Consider the following 16,260-nt stretch of genomic DNA (forward strand, 5'->3'; position numbering starts at 1 on the left):
CGAGACCGCCCCCCGGCGGCACCGCCCCGCTCCGGCAGGGCCCGGGTTCGAGGCCGCCCCCCGGCAGGGCCCCTCCCGGAGGGACACGACATTGCATCACCCGGTAAATCCTCCCCTAATCCCCCACGAAACCCGTCCAAGGGCCGCTGTTCACCCCTCGGCTTCGCTACAGGGAGGGAAAGGAGAAGGAGCCCCGCAGAGTTCAATTTCAGTAGTTTTTATTTCTCGCATCCACACACGTACCAGGTGAGCGATCTTCTGTCGCGATTTACAAAGCACACTGTACGACCACGCGCAAGCAGGGTGTTTTGATTTTATAAATTATGTCTTCAAGCCTCCACAAGACCTCGATGCAGCAGACACGTCGCTGCTCGATAGGTAATTCTAATCGGCAAAGTTGCAGGCAAGGTCTTCTTGTTGACACTGAGCTATTTTTCTGGTCTATTCCCGCTCGTGGCGGCTCCTCGGTGGGAGGGACGCGGCTGTTCCACCACCCAGCCTCAGGTCTTAGTTCTTCTGGTAGTAGAACCACTTGTCAACTGCGTGGGGCAGGGGAAAAAAAAGAAAAAATCCCGAGGGGGTCAGTCCTCCGTTAGCCACCCACTGAGCTCGCGCTCACCCTCGGGTGCCCGTCGCCACCTCGTGCGGAAGGAAAAGGCGACGGCGGAGCGAGGATTCCTCCCGCAGCTGCTGGTCTCTCACTGGGTTGCGTCCCGAGGCACCGAAAGGCTCGTTACCGGCTCGCAGCGGGCACTTGTCAGTGACAGATCGCCGATCAGCGGGTTCAGCGGCAGCTGAAGCGCCGAACGCGCAACCGATTTCTGCCCCTGCTCCACGCAGGTAGGAAGTAATTCCCTTCCTCGGCTCGCCTGCGCTGAGGATGCTGATGAAACCCGTTTCAGAGGAACTAAAACTGCTCTCCTGCTGTCACTGCACGCGAGCCCTCTGCAGTGCTGCTCTTTCTGCTCTAAATCGAATCTCCTCTGGAGCAAACTATGGCACCTCAGGCCCCCTACTTACTGCTCATTCGCCCGCCTCGCGTACCCAAACGAGGACGTAAGGCAGCGACAGAAGTCATTCAGGAATTAAACGGCATTACTGACACGAGTTAGGTCCAACAAGGTCCTTCGTCGCTCCCAGAGCTAGAGCCATGCCTAGCTATCAGTTAAGACCCTCATTTTCCTATTGCTAATTCCTTTGAGGAAGCCTCCGCTCTGCACTGGACCATAAACGTGGGTCGCGAGACTTACCTTCGGGTGGGATCGGGTTGGCAGCTTTACACGGTGGCGCCTGAAACGAGAAGCGTATTAGCAGACAGCAACTGCCGACAAGAGGCTGACCTCACACCCAAAGCTCGCTAGACGTCATTCAGAGCTGCACCAGTCTTTACCGAGCACCGTTTAAGATCTAAGCAGCATAAATTGGTCTGTGGCAGCCAGGGCTGGTCAGCTGTGAGGGAATAAAGGAGCTCACATGTGGCGTGAGTCCCGTCACCCCCACGGCCTCCTCGCTCCGTGCGTGCCCGAGGTGCTCTGCTCCAAGCACAGGCTGTGGTGCCACCTGCTTCTCACCACAAGCAGTCACCCCTCCAGCATCCATCCAGTTGCAGGCAGCCTGCTTTTTTTAAAACCTACAATGCGATGGTGGAATAGAAGTACAAAGGACTCTCGAAAAACTTCTCTGAAGAGCTTTCACCCGATGTTTAGCAACACAGACAAGCGTCCCCAGCTGGTGACACATCCACAACGGTTACACTTTCAAAAACTTATAAAGTAATTTGGATACCACCAGAGGACACAAGCCCTTTTAAAACCAAGATGGCGACAGAAGGCTACGGAGAAACTACTCTGGTTTCCAGTCACATTTCCATACACTGAGGCAACATTTGCATTTTGATTTTCCTGGTCCGTTCCTCTAACCCCTTTCAAGTTGCCAGCAACAGTACCTCGCAAGCCTAGGGAGACGCGGTTGAGTCCTGAAGCCGTAGGGGTACTACACGGGGAACGTCACGCTTTGCATTGCAAAGGATGCAAGGTCCCTGCCTGCAAGGTGCTCGGAAATTACGACTTTCTCTTCTCAAAGGGTGACCCTGTGCTGTGAAGCTCTTGGAAGGCCAAATATTAAAACACTCTCTGAACAGCTGACAGCCAAGCTATGGTTCAGAAGTTTAGCCCTTCACGCAAACTCTGTTTTGGATTCCGTCTCCCAGATGACTAAGGGCAAGGAGAAGCCTCCGGAGGAACGTCTGGCTTGCTCCACATCCAATCCTATTTAACCAGAAACAGGTGCTGCGTTCAGTCATCCAAAAAATTCTGAGCGCACAATGCGCTATTCACACGGCGAGGACAGTTGACGGTACCACGCAAATCGTATCATTTTGCCTGACACTGATGCTGGGGGTAGGACACTCAGGTTTGTACTTACTGCATCCACAGTAGCTTTTGCACACTCTTGACTACAGCAGAAAGGGCTGCCAGACACCGTCAGATTTGTGCTAGAAGAGAAAGGTCGCTTGTGAGGACGCGCAAGCCAAGTCTCTCCCCCAAGAGTATTAAATAATGGAACATCAAAAATCATTGTTACAGTTGCCAAGTTGAAGGGGAAGGCCTGCGGAGACAGCCAGCAGCTAACAGAAACCATGGCACCGCTCAGGAAAGGAAGTTTCAGGGTTATTTGTTTAGGGGAAAGGAACGCGCGCAGTACCACGAGTATTAACCTACCAGTTGATCTCCCCTCCGTCAGTTTTCTTCGCTATTAAAGCTTTCCAGTGTTCATGAGTGCTTTTGATGACGTCGACTGCAAAATCCTGAAGTTGAAGATGAGAACAAACATCACGTTATGTGTAAGCACTAGGCCATCTTCTCCAGGCTATCGGTTATGTGGAACGAGAGGCCAGTATTTATAGGCTGATTTCAGATAGTTTCTGACTCTGGAAGGGACTCAAAGAGACCTCTTCCATTATTGCACCTTTCAAGAAGAGCAGCAACCTCCCAGCACACAGCAGCTGAACAACGGGGATTCTATAATGCCAATTGTTTTACTTTCAAGATGGGAGGATGCACCAAGGTCACCTAGCGAGCTTGAAGCCAAAAGAAACTGAACGCAGATATTCTAGTCTCAGGCCAGTGCTATATTATAAAAGCACCTCCACCCCGCTGCTCCTCCCACTCGGTTTGTCTTCGGCAGCTAGTTGATCCCGACCTATCTATCTGCGGGCTTTCTTCCACTCCAGGCAAATCACTCAACTGCTGTGCAGATCAACAAGAAGAGACACGCACCTAATCTAGCTTTGCAACTATTTAAATGAATCTGCTTCCAAGCATATCACAGCTTTTTTTTCCTTAAGAAAAAGCAGTACACGGTCAAGCATTAACCTGTCAGCTGGAGAAGGAAGCACACGCAATTCTTTGTTAGCATGAACACAGCAATAAATACCCTGGTCTGTCACCACACAGAGCCAAATAAAACACCACAGGGACCTGCGTGAGGTTCTTTGTCCCTACTTTCCGCCTTGGCCTTAATTCCGGTTTCACCCATCCTGAGGGGCCAGGAGATGTCCCAGCCCACCCAACCTAGTGCCATGCTACAGTCGAAGGGGACAGGTCTACTTCAGTTTTTGCCTGCTTTACCATTCCCTTCCCACACCAGGCTTTGCAGGCCCTCCCCTTCTCTGCACCAAGCCCGGAGCTCTGGGGGGGTGAGTCACCTCACTAACCCACTCACGGCACACCAGGACTGGCAGGAGGGAGGCTGCGGAAGCAGGATTTCTCCCGTTCAGGAGCAGCAAGTTATCTGACCCAACCCAGAGAAGAGGCAGAGGAATAACGCTGCCAAGGCAGAGGCTTACTCAAAGGGCGTGAGGGAACACTTTACGCCTGAAGGAAGAAGCATTTTAACTCCTGAGCAGTCAACCTGCGACAGGCTGCAGTGGAACAAAGCCAGCGAGTAAGGGAGGCAAAGGGTGACGTCAAGCACCCTTTGCTGCAGAGCAGGAGCAAATCAACCGGGTGTTTTCCATCCTGGTTCTGATATGGAGGCTCCCAGCCCTGAAGTGATCCCACATGAATGGCATCTAGAAGAAAAACTGGTAATATCCAACAGCAGCCAGGCGATAACCCTACGCTTTTTCTCCTAGTACTCCTGCAAGCACCGGGCTGGAATGGTAGAATGGTAGGCTGGAAAAATGGCAGGAAGAATGAAGTCAGCTATCAGCAGCCCCGCAGAAACCCATTCTCCCAGCAACTACTCATTTGCGTCCCCATGCACCTTGAGCTCACGCTTTGGACAGCATGCCTTTGCCCGGTCACAGCAATGAAGAAAGGCGATCCTACCTTGTCTTTGAATTCTCCATTAAAAGCAAACTGGTTTTCTGGCTTTCCATCAGGTACTTTGTATCTTCTGAACCAGTCCACTGTAGCTTCTAAGTATCCAGGTTTCATCCTTCTGACATCATTGATATCTAGCCAGGGAGCAAAGGTTTGTTAGCCAGACCTAGTAACAGAAGTTACTTAGCTACTACCCCGCTCTTCTGAGCTGCCCCTCTTTCAGCCCCTCCTCAAGCAGCCTTAGCAACATTTCAGACAGGTTACAGTAAAGACACAGAGTGGATACCTGCACAGGAAACTTAGTGTTTCATTTTCACAGTATATCCTGATTGCCCCCAGGAGCACAGACATGTTTAAACAGCTTTGATTAGAGACTTACTGGTCAACCCCTTTCCTTCCACACAGAGGGCAGGCTGTACAGCCACCCTCTTCTTCAAGATGCCAGGCTGTGCAGAGGACTGAGAATTTGGGATAAACAGCAGTAAAATGTTTTGCTATAAGACTGATAACATCCTATTCTGCTGTCCTTCCAGTATCACATCTGATGAATACTGGCATAGAAGGAGCAAGCCCATGTCCTGACTTGAAAGCTTCCTGCAGGATCTCAATGGAGAAAGGTAAAGTACTAAGCCTGCTCCTCCCTCCTGTTACTGACCATTATAGTTGTCCGCTTCAGGGTCTTCAACATTGATAGCGATTATCTTCCAGTCTGTCTCTCCCTCATCAATCAGTGCCAGTGTGCCCAGCACCTTCACTTTGATGACTTCTCCTCGAGAGCAGACCTGCAAGGACAAAGACCTTGTTGTCTGAACTGATGCATCCAAGGAATGCACAACAGGAGGCTGCGCAAGCTGTGAGATTTCGGCAAGCGGTCGGGTACCATGAAATTAGCTATCGCTTATCAGCGGTTCACGAGCCCTGGCTCACAAGGCTCCCACTGTAAAATCTCATCAACAATCTCCAGAGGCAGCAGAGGGAAACATCACATTCTTAAGGCAGAGGAGGTAGGAACTGAATAATGTCTCTGGATAATTTACTTCAGAGACATTAATTACACGTTTCAAAAGACAGTTACCCTTTAGAATGCATTACCTTGCTTCCAATTTCGCACACATCAATTGGATCGTTATCTCCACAGCAGCCAGTATTTTCATCTTTGTGACCTGGGTCTTCCCAAGTCTGCAAAAAACCGCCCCCCCACACACACAGATAAGTACTCTCAGGTTTCAAGAGGAAACAAAAAGCAGGTTTATTTCAGGCATGCAGTTGCCTCCAAGATACAGATGATGGCCCACTTCACACTTGCTTTCAGATCTAGTGGTTGTGGTATTTTTGGGGACAAGTGAGCAAACAAGATTTTGGGGGCTATGTACTATTTCACTTGTGCCGGCAAATGCAGTTTGAATCCAAGTTAAAAGGTCTTATCTTGCCAAGGGTAAGCTGCTCCCTCCCACTGATAAACCTTTTTTCAACTACTTTCTAGACTTTCCTCCTCCGTTCCACAGCTGCATAAAGGTGAAGTTCACATCTATAAAGAACACTCATTGATTTGGCTGCCTGCCTGTTCCTCTCCCTATTCATTTCTTAGCAGAAGTTTCCTGAACTCCAGATAGCAGTCCAACAGAGCTGGAAGACAGACAGGGTGTATTGTTTCCTTTTAATCAAACAATTAAAGACACGTTGTTACACTAGAGCAGTGACAAGATGTGGAGTCCCATACCCTGCGCTACCCTGTGTCCTAGTGCATCTCACCTAAAGTGGTGACTATAAGTAAGTTGACTATAAGTTGACTATAAGTTGACTGAGAGGACTCCAGAAGGCATTTGAGCTATGCCTCCAAAAATAATAGCTGCTTAAAACACGTTTCTGATCGGGAGCAAAAGGACACCGTGCCCACTTGCATCATAAGGAGCATCTACCTCTAAGGTTGTTGAGATATAAAACGAAGGAATGCTTTTCCCAAACCTCTGTGTGCCAGGACACGACGAGCATAGTCAAGAGCTCGTGATGCACCCAGAACATTCAGGAAGATGTTCTGAAACCCGGGTGGTGCTGAAGACTCTTCACAAGCGCTATCGCGCTTCCCTACAAGGAAGCGTTAAGTTCGATCCCTTGTCCTTGATGCATAAACATCTTTGATCCACTAATGCATGACTGAGCGAAGGCTTCAAAAGCCGTGATTCTGTACAAAGAAACTGGCTCCAGAATCCATCTGAGTGGAAAACAATTCAACTTGGAAATACCGTCTTAAGCCACCTGGAGAAAACACTCAACAGGCACTGCTATCAAGACCAGAATCACAAAATTCAGCGTTTCCCTGTGAACTGTCACGGGCAATTTATTTCTCTATAGGAAACTCAAACCTTAGAGATCATCAGAGGCAAACAGCCTTGCTCAAAGTTCCTCTTTACCTAGCAGTCACCAGCCAGTTAAGGGCACGTGTCCAGGTGTCACCATCTGCCTGTCCCCCCTTGCCAGCTGTTTCAGAGAAAGCCTGTCTGTGCAGCTGCGGACGTCTGCCTTACGCAGTCTCTGGACTTCCGAGCGCCCTTCTGCCCCTCAGACCCAACACTGAGAACAGGGCATCCACTACCATCCAACAGCTCAATATGTTAGTCTAGCAGTGTGTTTTAGACCCTAAACAACAAGAGGGGCAGAAATGGGAAAGATACACTCTTCGGATCTATTCAGATTTTCATTGTCCACATCCCAAGTCTCAAACAATCAGCTAACCCACTGCAAGAAGAATCTTCTGTAAAGATTCAGCTTAAGTGCCTTACACCGAGATCCTATACAGTTAGCTGAAAACTTTAGCTCTTTATGGTTCACCAGGCAGGAACTGAGGGCATTGCACTGCCAGATGCCCAGTTCCTTGTGTAGTGGCAGCTTCCTCCACCCAAAGACAAGGGCCTGCCAGCTACTGTCCAACCGAACTGCCAAGCGGCCAAGGAGAGAAGCAACACAGCAGGTACCTCACTAGCAGCAGCTGCTCATCCTCAGATAGCTTGTTTGCAGCATTAGCTACAAGCCTACCTCTCCAGATTTCTACTTAAAAGTACCCCTGCTTTCTTGACAGGTTCTCCTCATTAGCAAGATTATATATGCAGCTGCAAACACTGTGTTCCAGATCAGACTCTCAGCTGACCTTTTGCTCATTAATACAGTGGTAGTCAGAGACACACACAGGCATCCTCCCTCCTCCCCAACAGAAAGGATGGGCCACCGAGACAGGTTACAGTACCTGTGGGATAGCACCGTAATTCCAGATATAACCCTTATGGGGAAACACGTTGGCTACGTAGCGCAGTTTTCCTTTCTTCACGTCTTGCTTAATTGGGTTTAAGGGATCCTTTGTTGCAATCTGAAAGAAAAGTTACATAAATCTCTCTGCTCTCTAAGAAAAACCAAGTGATTTTTTTTTTTTTAATGAAGCTGGCTGCTAACTGGCAAGCCAAGAGACCAGGAGCTGACCCTGAAGCCAACAGCAGATATTGGGCAACTCCATTTCCTGCTGCATTGCCATCTCCTGGGACGTAGTTTTCATCAGACTTAAAAACGTCAGAACCACATGGGGTTGAGAGCCCTAAGATGCTGCCTTAATCAGAAGCCACAGAAGAATACAGTTATTCCAGCTTCTGCAAGTCTCAGCCTTCGTACTAGGCCTTTAGCATTAAGCAAGTATTTACACGAGAAGTTGGAAACCACTCTGATTCAGGAAGTGGAACTGAGGAGGAGAGAATCAGCAAAGCCCAAGATTAATAGACTAGTCAGTTCAAGCAGGTAAGGTAGGAACTGTAACATAGTTACCTCCATTTTAGCATTTGTCCATCGAGGTACTTCCACAACCATGTTGAACACATTCTGAAGAAAGCAAAATATCAGTGAATGGGAAGGAATCTCAAGACCACACTTTAAACTAGGCAACACGAATAAGTAAGCAGGAAAACCAGCCAGTTCGCATGAAAGCCGTAACTTTTTTCCTGTTTTTTCTCCAGTGCCAGTTTTGATACAGTTGACAGAAGTCCCATAATCCGGTCACATGTCATTACTCAAAGCTGAATCCCATGAAAGACACCAGCAAAAGCCAGACTAAGGTTACCCACGCACGCTCCATCAGTTGCCACCTATGAACATCTGCATCATGTTCCTAGGTTATGGAACAGCAGGTTTAAATGAATCGAAGACAGCTGCGTACAAACTATCCTGGGCATAACAAAGCGAGGTTTTAGGCATATTTATTAAATACAAAGCACTTAATGCCACAGCAAGAGCCACCCTGGCAATTTAGAAGAGACAAGTCTTACAGGAGTAAGCTATCTATTTAGTAACGTGGATCCTGAATGACTGAGAACGTTGCTCCCAAATATTCTAGTCTGTCTAGAAGGAGGGAGAGATGCCCGAACTTCCCGGCTCCAAGCTGACAGACCTTGTTAGCAGCATGGTGCAAGGATAAAGATGTGGGGGAGAAACATAGAAGTTTCTAAACTAGATCTTGCAGTGTCTAGTTTACGGGTGATGCTTGAAAACATCTCCTGTGGACTACAGCTGGGCTGAGAGGACTCTTGAGAGTTCAATGTCAAGAGGCTGCTCTTCAAGAAAACAAGCTTTTCCACGCTTGAACCTTAACATTTGCTGTTTGAAGAGATTATGGCTTTTAACAAAAAGTCAAACCTTGCTCCCTAGCATCGACAAGGTTTCTAATCCCCATGCTAAGCAGTATTAGCACTGCAAAATCCCTCGCACCTGTATTGCGCCATAATTAGATTGATATTGTGCAATGAGTGCTGTTATATCTTTGCCCACACCCTTACCTAACGTAAGTTTATTACATCCCCTTAATTGCAGGCGGTCACTGGTCATTTGCAATTTTTATATATATATAGACACACACGCACATATATACGTACACACACTATTTTTATATTTTTTATAAGTAACTCGAGGAAAGGAATGAGGCAATCAGAACTGGCTAGGCAGGGTGCTTGCAGCTTTGCAGACAAGGAAAGATGACTTGGGGGTGCATCTTTGTTAGGCTCGCAGTTTCCCCACAGTCCAACTGACAGATCTGCCTTGGTCTAAGACACCTGGTGAGTAGCCCAAGGTCATTCCGTCTCAACGCCAAGGCACACCGGTACAGATAAGGTCAGCACATCCCAGCCCTAGACTGAAAAAAACACCCTGCAATCCTCTCAGTGTCTTAGAAGGCTAAGGATAAAGATCAAGGAGCCCAGACAGAGTAAGACAACCTTTCTTCTCCAAGCTGGGCTCCCTACCATAGTTGGTAATGAACCTCTTAAGTAACGAGTAAAATCTCTGCAGAGAGGCACTCCAGCAACAGAAAGAGGTCTAATGTGATCAGCACTATTGTGTAACTTTGGGGACTACAACACTTGCTTCTCTTAATGACTTGGCACGGAAATGCTGGCAAGCAGCACTAAGCACCTGACGGCACACCAGTAGTCCAGTTTCCCTTGTTAATCATTACCAGTCCGCAGAAACCCTCCTCACCCCTAGTCACTCCCCGGCTCTTTCCTCCCCTGTTCTGCGAGCATCTGCAAAGCATAGTATTATCTGGATTTTCCTTCTCCGAGTTACCTTTCGGACACCTGCTTTTGAAAGCTGCTTTCCCAGTTGGCCACAGAAACTGCTTCGCCACTGTCCCTGATGATTACAATCTGTCTTTTCCCTTCTGAGCAGGCAAAAGCCACCTCAGACTTCCCAGAGCATATTCTGACAACACCCGCACCCCAAAGCTAAATCAGCTACTTTTTAGAGGTTCATGTCTCAATTCTGCATACTCTTTTCCTCTCCCATAACCACTGTCTACCTCCAAACTACACCTCTCTCTATCCCTAACAGTAGAACAGTTCATCCACTACCGTTCTCAAGCTGCTCAGCTTTTTAGCACGTGTTAAAAGAAGAAATGAGCTACAAAGGTAAGGAACACGGTCAGAGAGCCCGAGTTACCACTGAAAAAGCATTCAGTGAAAACTGAAGCACAGCCCGTTTGGTTTCCTAGAGCCGAGGCATTTTAGACGGTGATTCAGAACAGCCTAATTTGACTAACACTGGCTGCTGGAAGGATGTAAAAGCCCTGCATCACTGCATGCGGCAGGTTCCCCAGCTGTGCTTTTTGTGAGGCAAGAGGTCCCCAGGAGCTGCTACAGCAAGAATTTGACATCCTCACCTCCTGATTATACTGCAGACATAAAGTGGTCTTAATACAGCCAAAACCCAAGCCCGAAATATCACGCAGTGTGAGCATATACCTCCACAGGAGTGGATGTAGATATTTAGCTAAACGGAAAACTGCTTCTTTTAACCCAAAATGCTTTTGTGTGACCTCACCGGCAAGTTCAAGACAACCACTCGTCTCTCAGACACAAATATGAGAATGAGATCGTGCGTTCTCTTCTCCTGCCTCCCTCTACCCGAGGGCGAGACTGCGGGAAAAGGGCACCCGTTCCTTGCAAGATCGGGCGACGCTTCCCATCAGGGTGCTCCAGCCGAGAAGCAGCGTAAGGAACTGGGAGCCTCCCTCGGGTATTTCAGGCCTGCAGGACCGCACTCCCGGAGGACTCCCCGGGCCCAGAGCTCCTGTCACCGGCCCCAAGCCAACGAGGCCAGACCAGCCACCTCGCTCCGGCTCCTCTTACCTTGCCGGCATCCGCGTAGATGGGGATATCGTGGAAAGGGGAGATGTAGCGCCCGGCAGCGTCCTCTGCAAGGAAAAGGGGGGGGAGGCGGGTCAGGCCCGGCCTGAGGGGACGCCTCAGGTGAGGGGCGGGGGGCGCACCTCAGGCCGCGGGTTCTCCCCCAGCGCCTCCAGAGGAGCTCGGTCCCCCACCCCCCGCGCCGGGCGGATGAAGGGAAAAGAGGATGAGGAGGAAAGCGGTGAGGACTCACTGAAGAAGAGCCGGTATTCCAGGCTGTGAGGCGCGGCGCGCTCCTCCACGCTGTAACCCGCCATCCTGCCCCGGCGCCTAGCCCGGCCGCCTGCCGCACTGCGCATGCGCCGAACTCCTCTTGCCCCGCCCCGCGCCACGCGGCCGGGCGCCCCGCCCGCCACGGCACGCCCCGCGTGGCGTGGCGGGGGTGGGCGCGCGGCCGCGTGGCGGGAAGGCGCAGCGTGGCGTGGGCTAGCAAAGCGCTGCGTGGTTCTCCACGGCGTGGGAGAGCCCGTCCGCCCACCTTCTCCCCCCGTCCCGCCCCGTCCCTCATCAGCGAAGGAGCCAAGGCAAGGACATGGCGTCGGCTTTATTTTGGTGACTCACGACCCACGAGGTGGCGAATCCCCCTTCCCCACCCCGCAAGCCCTTGGTCCGGAGGCGGCCGCAGCCCTTCAACCGTCCCACGCAGGGACGCCGGCGCGGCGCGGCGCCAACGGCCCCGATTCGGAAGCTGGAGGCGAGTCGCTGGCCCGTGCCTGGGCGAAGACGCGGTTGCGGGTGCCGAAGAGGATCCCGCGGCTGTGGCTCCTGGGGGCGTAGGGCCCGCGGTGGCGATGGCGGTGGGGCGAGCAGAAGGGGGCCCTGAAGGCCTCCTGGAAGCCCCGTCGGAAGTTCTCGTTGAAGTAGCCGTAGATGATGGGGTTGGCGCTGCTGTTGAAGAAGGCCAACCAGTGGGCGAAGGGGAAGATGTAGACGGTGACCAGGTGGAGCTGGCCCTCGCTCAGCCGCCCGTAGTCCGTCAGCAGCATCAGTGTCCAGAGGGGCAGCCAGGAGAGGGTGAAGAAGAGGGCAACGATGATGAGCATGTTGATGACCTTGGCCTTCCTCTGGGAGACCCTTCTCCCCTCCGGCTCCTCTCGGCCACGGGCAGGCGCCGTCGACTTGAAGAGCTTGAAGGCGATACAGGCGTACATGACGACAATGAGGGCAAGGGGGCCCACATAGATGTGGGAGAAGAGGATGGTTGTGTAGATCCTCCTCATCCCTGTCTCAGGCCAGGCCTCCCAACAAGAGTAGAGGGGGTAGGAGTTATTGTAGGTGTCCACCATGAAGTGGTGCTCCTCCCTGGTGACGGTCAGGGTGATGGCGGCGGGGCACATGATGAGTAAGGCCAGCACCCAGATGATGGCGATGGTCACCACGGCTTTCCTCAGCGTCAGTTTCTGCCGGAAGGGGTAGACGATGCAGCGAAACCTGTGGGAGGGCAGACAGTGGTGGCTTTGGGCACCTGGTGGGACGTCCCTGGGGAATAAGGGTGGCCAGGACCCGGGGCTGGGAAGGGAGAGTAAGATGGGTTGCTCTTTACATATGGCTTTTGGTGGCAGAGATAGGTTGGGGTCTCTTCAGCTTTGGTGTTTGCAGCCCAAGGTGGGGAAGGACACCTTGCTGGGATGCCCCATGGACAGCTTTGTGGTCCTCCTGGAGAGCTGGGCCACGTTCCTGATGTCCCCAGGAGCTTTCCCGTGATTGAAACCACACGGGACACCTGAACACACTGGGGGTGGCTTGGTCCCCGTGTCCCCACGTCCCTGCACCAACATACCTCTCCACAGCGATGGCCACCAGTGTGAAAACTGAGGCGGAGACGGACATGCCCTGCACCAGGCCGCTCATTTTGCACATGGCGTTGTCAAAGGGCCAACCTGCGAGGGGACACCGTGGAGGCTGTAGATGCCTTTGGCTCGGCTGGGTCCATCGGCAGCTCCCTCTAGATGTCCCCATCTACCATGTCATTGCTGGGGGGTGCTAAATCCTGCTCCTAAGGGGGGGCTGCATTTTTGGCTCTTACAGAGATGGCCTTTAGCAGTACAGATGCTTGGAGCAAAACCCCCAAATTGGTGAAAAAAGATGGGTATTACACTACTTAGAAACTCAAGGGGCACAGTGGTTGTCATTTCTCCTACCCTTACGTAGGGCTCTAGTTGTTACCATGGGGGCTGACCTTGGGATCCTCGATCAGAAGGGCTTTCATCTTGTTTCTTGACCCCTGCTGAGGGGTTGGCAATAAATAAATTGCACCCCGTAATAAATAAATACAGAGTCTGCCCTGTGCCCCAGCTACTGCTTTGGCTAATCTCCACCAACCATGCCAGTGCCACGCTTTATCTTTGGAAAGGTTAACGGGCAGAGCTGAGCCAGCACGGGGAGAAGATCGATGCAAGAAGAGGAGGATTTTTTTTCAGTGCTGCTTGAGAGAGAACAGCTGAACTTTAAATAAATATGTAAATGCAGTGTTAAGGTCATACTTATTTTGCCAGAAAATGTTCAAAACCTAAAAAAAAAGAGCACTTTTCCCCTAAAACAGTAGGTCTAAATGAAATGATGATACCTTTCATCAGATGTGGTTGAGTGGCCACCACCTGCCTTCCTCATCCTCAGCAAAAAAAAACACCCATGGGCAGGAGTGGCCTCGTGTGGGGGGCAGAAGGTGGGTGATGTTCCCCACTGATTTCACCCCCCCACACTGCCCTGCTCACCCGTGATGAGGTTGTCCACCAAGGTAGTGGGCATGCAGAAGATGCCCACCAGCAGGTCGCTGATGGCCAAGTTGAGGATGAACATGTTGGTGACCGTCCGCATCTGGCGGTTCTTCACCACGATGAAGCACACCAGGATGTTGCCGATCATGCACATGAGGAAGATGAAGGTGTAGGCCAGGATGAACATGGCAGCCACGGGGGAGGAGTGCTGGTAGTACGCCAAGAAGGTGTAGTTCTCCCTCAGGAGGTGGCTCTCGCTTGCGGTGGAGTTGGGCCAGCTGCCGTTGGAAGGGCCTGGGGAAGGGAAGGCAGGAAAATGAAGCTGGCAGAGGATAAAGTGATTATTCCCTTCATTTCTTAATGCCCTCAGAGGTGGGTTTTCATATTTCTACCAGTGCCCAGCCTGGCTGCGACGTGTCCTGCTGGGATCATCTCAGTGCCCCAACAAGTCTCCTCCTCATTGGGTTACGCGGCCCAAGGTACCGCAGCACCTCGGCTGAATTATTATTTTATATCATTATTACTTTATGTCATTATTTTGACGAGGAATTAAACCAGCCCAGAAGACACTCTGTTCTCTTTTTAGGGATGATGCAAGGAAGAGAAATCCATGTCCTGTCACCGCAGCGCTCCGGCCATGTGGGAGCTGTGTCCATGCAGTCCCCGGCACAGCAGACCTGGGAGCATCCCTGCTCCCGGGTGTCTGCTGCTGTTTCTCTTTGTGCTTCTGAGGTCTGCAATTTGAGATCCCCTAAAATCTTCTTCCCAGCAAAGCCAGAATACCCGAGTGAGACGGGCTGGGGCAGAGGAGACCCTGCCCTCCCCTTACTTAGAAAGCGATGATTATACATAATTATGATCATTATCCGGGACCCTGAGAGCTTCTGATGGAGGGGGGGATGGCATTCGGTCGCTACAGATTTAACAGGGGGAGCAGGTCTGGGCAGCACCCCCCCGCGGGTTTCCCCAGCTTTACGCAGGCAGGGATGTGGGAGGATGCTGGGCACGGGCAGCAGCTGCCTGCAGTGGTGACGGGACTCACTCCAGGCAAACCCAGGCTGCAATTTTAAGGCAGAAAAAGGCATATTTTTGCTTTAAGCCTCAGCCTAACCACCTGCAGGTCAGCCCAGCTCTGTGAAAGCACTGCAAAGCCGCTGCATGGTGGGCGGCCGTATCATCCCCCCATCCCCGTGCCGGTGCTCAGCTCGCCAGCCAAGATGCTTTTCCCAGCTGCTGGGAACACCGGCTTTCCCCGAGGCTCCGGCACACAGAGAGGCCCTGCCTGGCCTCTGTACCCTTGTCCTGGGTGCAGAATTCGGCCAACACGTTTCCAGCGGGGCTTCAGAAAGGCGCCGGAGGGGTTTGCAGCACCGGCATGGGAGAAGGAGTGAGGAAGCAAGCAGGGCTGCTGGGGCAAGATGCTCCAGCCAGTCGGCATCAGGTGCAACCGCACAAAGAGGCTTTTTTAGCAGAAGCGATAGCAAAGACTGTCATGAGATTGCCCGAAACCTGTGATATTAAGCCCGAAACTTTGCTGGACTTTATCACTTTGGGCTGCAATGTCTTGCAGCATTAGCGAGCAGTAGGTATCCTATGGATGAGGAATGACAAAAGCGAGGTGGAAGATGAGGAAAGGAAAATAAGAGGCTGCCAAGCACCCGGGTCGGTGTGGGATGAATGGAGGCGTCCTCAATTCATCTCGGACATGGTGATGAGGGGCCGGGGGGGACCAGCTGGGGGGGCGATGGGCCACCCACCTCCCTGCCTGGCCATGGGAGAACACCACAGGGAAAGGCTGGGCAGATGGAATAGGGGTCTGGGGCGGGGCTGGACACCTTTTTTGGGGATAGAAGAAAATAAATCAGGTCTTGGTACTCACCTCCGCCGGCCCGGCTCGGCTCCGGGGGCTCCATCGCTGGCATGCGGGCAGCGGGCGTCTGCTGCCGGGGGGGGGGGGGGTTTGTCCCCGTCCCTCCCCCAGTCCCCCCGCCCCGGGCTGAGCCCCGGTGCCGCTCCCGAGCCCCGGTACCGCGGTGCCGCCGCGCCGGTTGCGGCTGCTCGCCGGCTGCAGCGGAGGGGGGGGGGGGGCGGCGGGGGGACAGCCTCCCATCGCCATGGATACCGGGGTACCCGCACGGACCCCCCCACGCCTGAGGCAGCCCACGGGAGGGGGCAGCCCATGGGAGGCAAGGAGAGAGCCGGGGCAGGTTTGGTACCTGGGGAGGGTTGGGTCCCCCTCACCACTCCTAAGGTCCCCAAGCTGATGCTGGCACTCTCCTCCAGCTGACGGCCGGTGTCCCCAGCAGCGCTTCTGCCCATCCCGGGGTCGGGGGAAAACACGCTGGGAACCCCAGCATGAGTGGGGAGGACCCCCAACCTCCATCCCGTGTAAATCACCCACACGGTGGGGAAAAGCAGCACGCTCCTTCGGGATGCTGGTCCTGGCCCAAAGCTGCTCTGCTCGACTCCAGCTCTTCCATCATTGCCAACATCAGCAAATCCCCT

General features: G+C 52.3%; 2 protein-coding genes across 2 annotated transcripts; both read right to left on the reverse strand.

The window, feature by feature from the left end:
- Positions 1 to 201: 201 nt before the first annotated feature.
- On the reverse strand, positions 202 to 11,350 carry PPA1 (inorganic pyrophosphatase 1). The gene is made up of 11 exons (XM_087764652.1): positions 11,232 to 11,350; positions 10,982 to 11,046; positions 8,133 to 8,186; positions 7,567 to 7,686; positions 5,418 to 5,504; positions 4,981 to 5,107; positions 4,332 to 4,459; positions 2,721 to 2,806; positions 2,425 to 2,494; positions 1,251 to 1,290; positions 202 to 539 (listed from the first exon to the last, which is right to left on the reverse strand). Exons 1-11 carry the CDS (start codon positions 11,335 to 11,337, stop codon positions 508 to 510), a joined length of 915 nt encoding a protein of 304 aa, XP_087620778.1. The 5' UTR covers positions 11,338 to 11,350; the 3' UTR covers positions 202 to 507.
- A 117-nt stretch (positions 11,351 to 11,467) lies between these two features.
- NPFFR1 (neuropeptide FF receptor 1) lies at positions 11,468 to 15,708 on the reverse strand. Its single transcript, XM_087764650.1, has 4 exons — positions 15,635 to 15,708; positions 13,753 to 14,049; positions 12,819 to 12,918; positions 11,468 to 12,469 (listed from the first exon to the last, which is right to left on the reverse strand). Exons 1-4 carry the CDS (start codon positions 15,675 to 15,677, stop codon positions 11,668 to 11,670), a joined length of 1,242 nt encoding a protein of 413 aa, XP_087620776.1. The 5' UTR covers positions 15,678 to 15,708; the 3' UTR covers positions 11,468 to 11,667.
- Between the last annotated feature and the right edge of the window lie 552 nt (positions 15,709 to 16,260).

Source organism: Nipponia nippon, unplaced genomic scaffold (assembly GCF_047370975.1).
Source record: "Nipponia nippon isolate SJK-2023a ecotype South Korea unplaced genomic scaffold, ASM4737097v1 scaffold_3, whole genome shotgun sequence".
Taxonomy (NCBI): domain Eukaryota; kingdom Metazoa; phylum Chordata; class Aves; order Pelecaniformes; family Threskiornithidae; genus Nipponia; species Nipponia nippon.

What these genes read in the sequence shown, in the direction of transcription:
- NPFFR1 (XM_087764650.1), bottom strand. Translation starts at nt 15,677, where the DNA reads ATGCCAGCGATGGAGCCCCCGGAGCCGAGCCGGGCCGGCGGAG. An exon ending in GCCGAGCCGGGCCGGCGGAG is followed by an intron (nt 14,050 to 15,634) that starts GTGAGTACCAAG and finishes TCCCTTCCCCAG; the next exon opens with GCCCTTCCAACGGCAGCTGG. An exon ending in GGTGGACAACCTCATCACGG is followed by an intron (nt 12,919 to 13,752) that starts GTGAGCAGGGCA and finishes GTCCCCTCGCAG; the next exon opens with GTTGGCCCTTTGACAACGCC.
- PPA1 (XM_087764652.1), bottom strand. Translation starts at nt 11,337, where the DNA reads ATGCGCAGTGCGGCAGGCGGCCGGGCTAGGCGCCGGGGCAGGATGGCG. An exon ending in GGACAAATGCTAAAATGGAG is followed by an intron (nt 7,687 to 8,132) that starts GTAACTATGTTA and finishes CTTTTCTTTCAG; the next exon opens with ATTGCAACAAAGGATCCCTT. An exon ending in CAAAAGCTACTGTGGATGCA is followed by an intron (nt 1,291 to 2,424) that starts GTAAGTACAAAC and finishes TTCTCGTTTCAG; the next exon opens with GCGCCACCGTGTAAAGCTGC.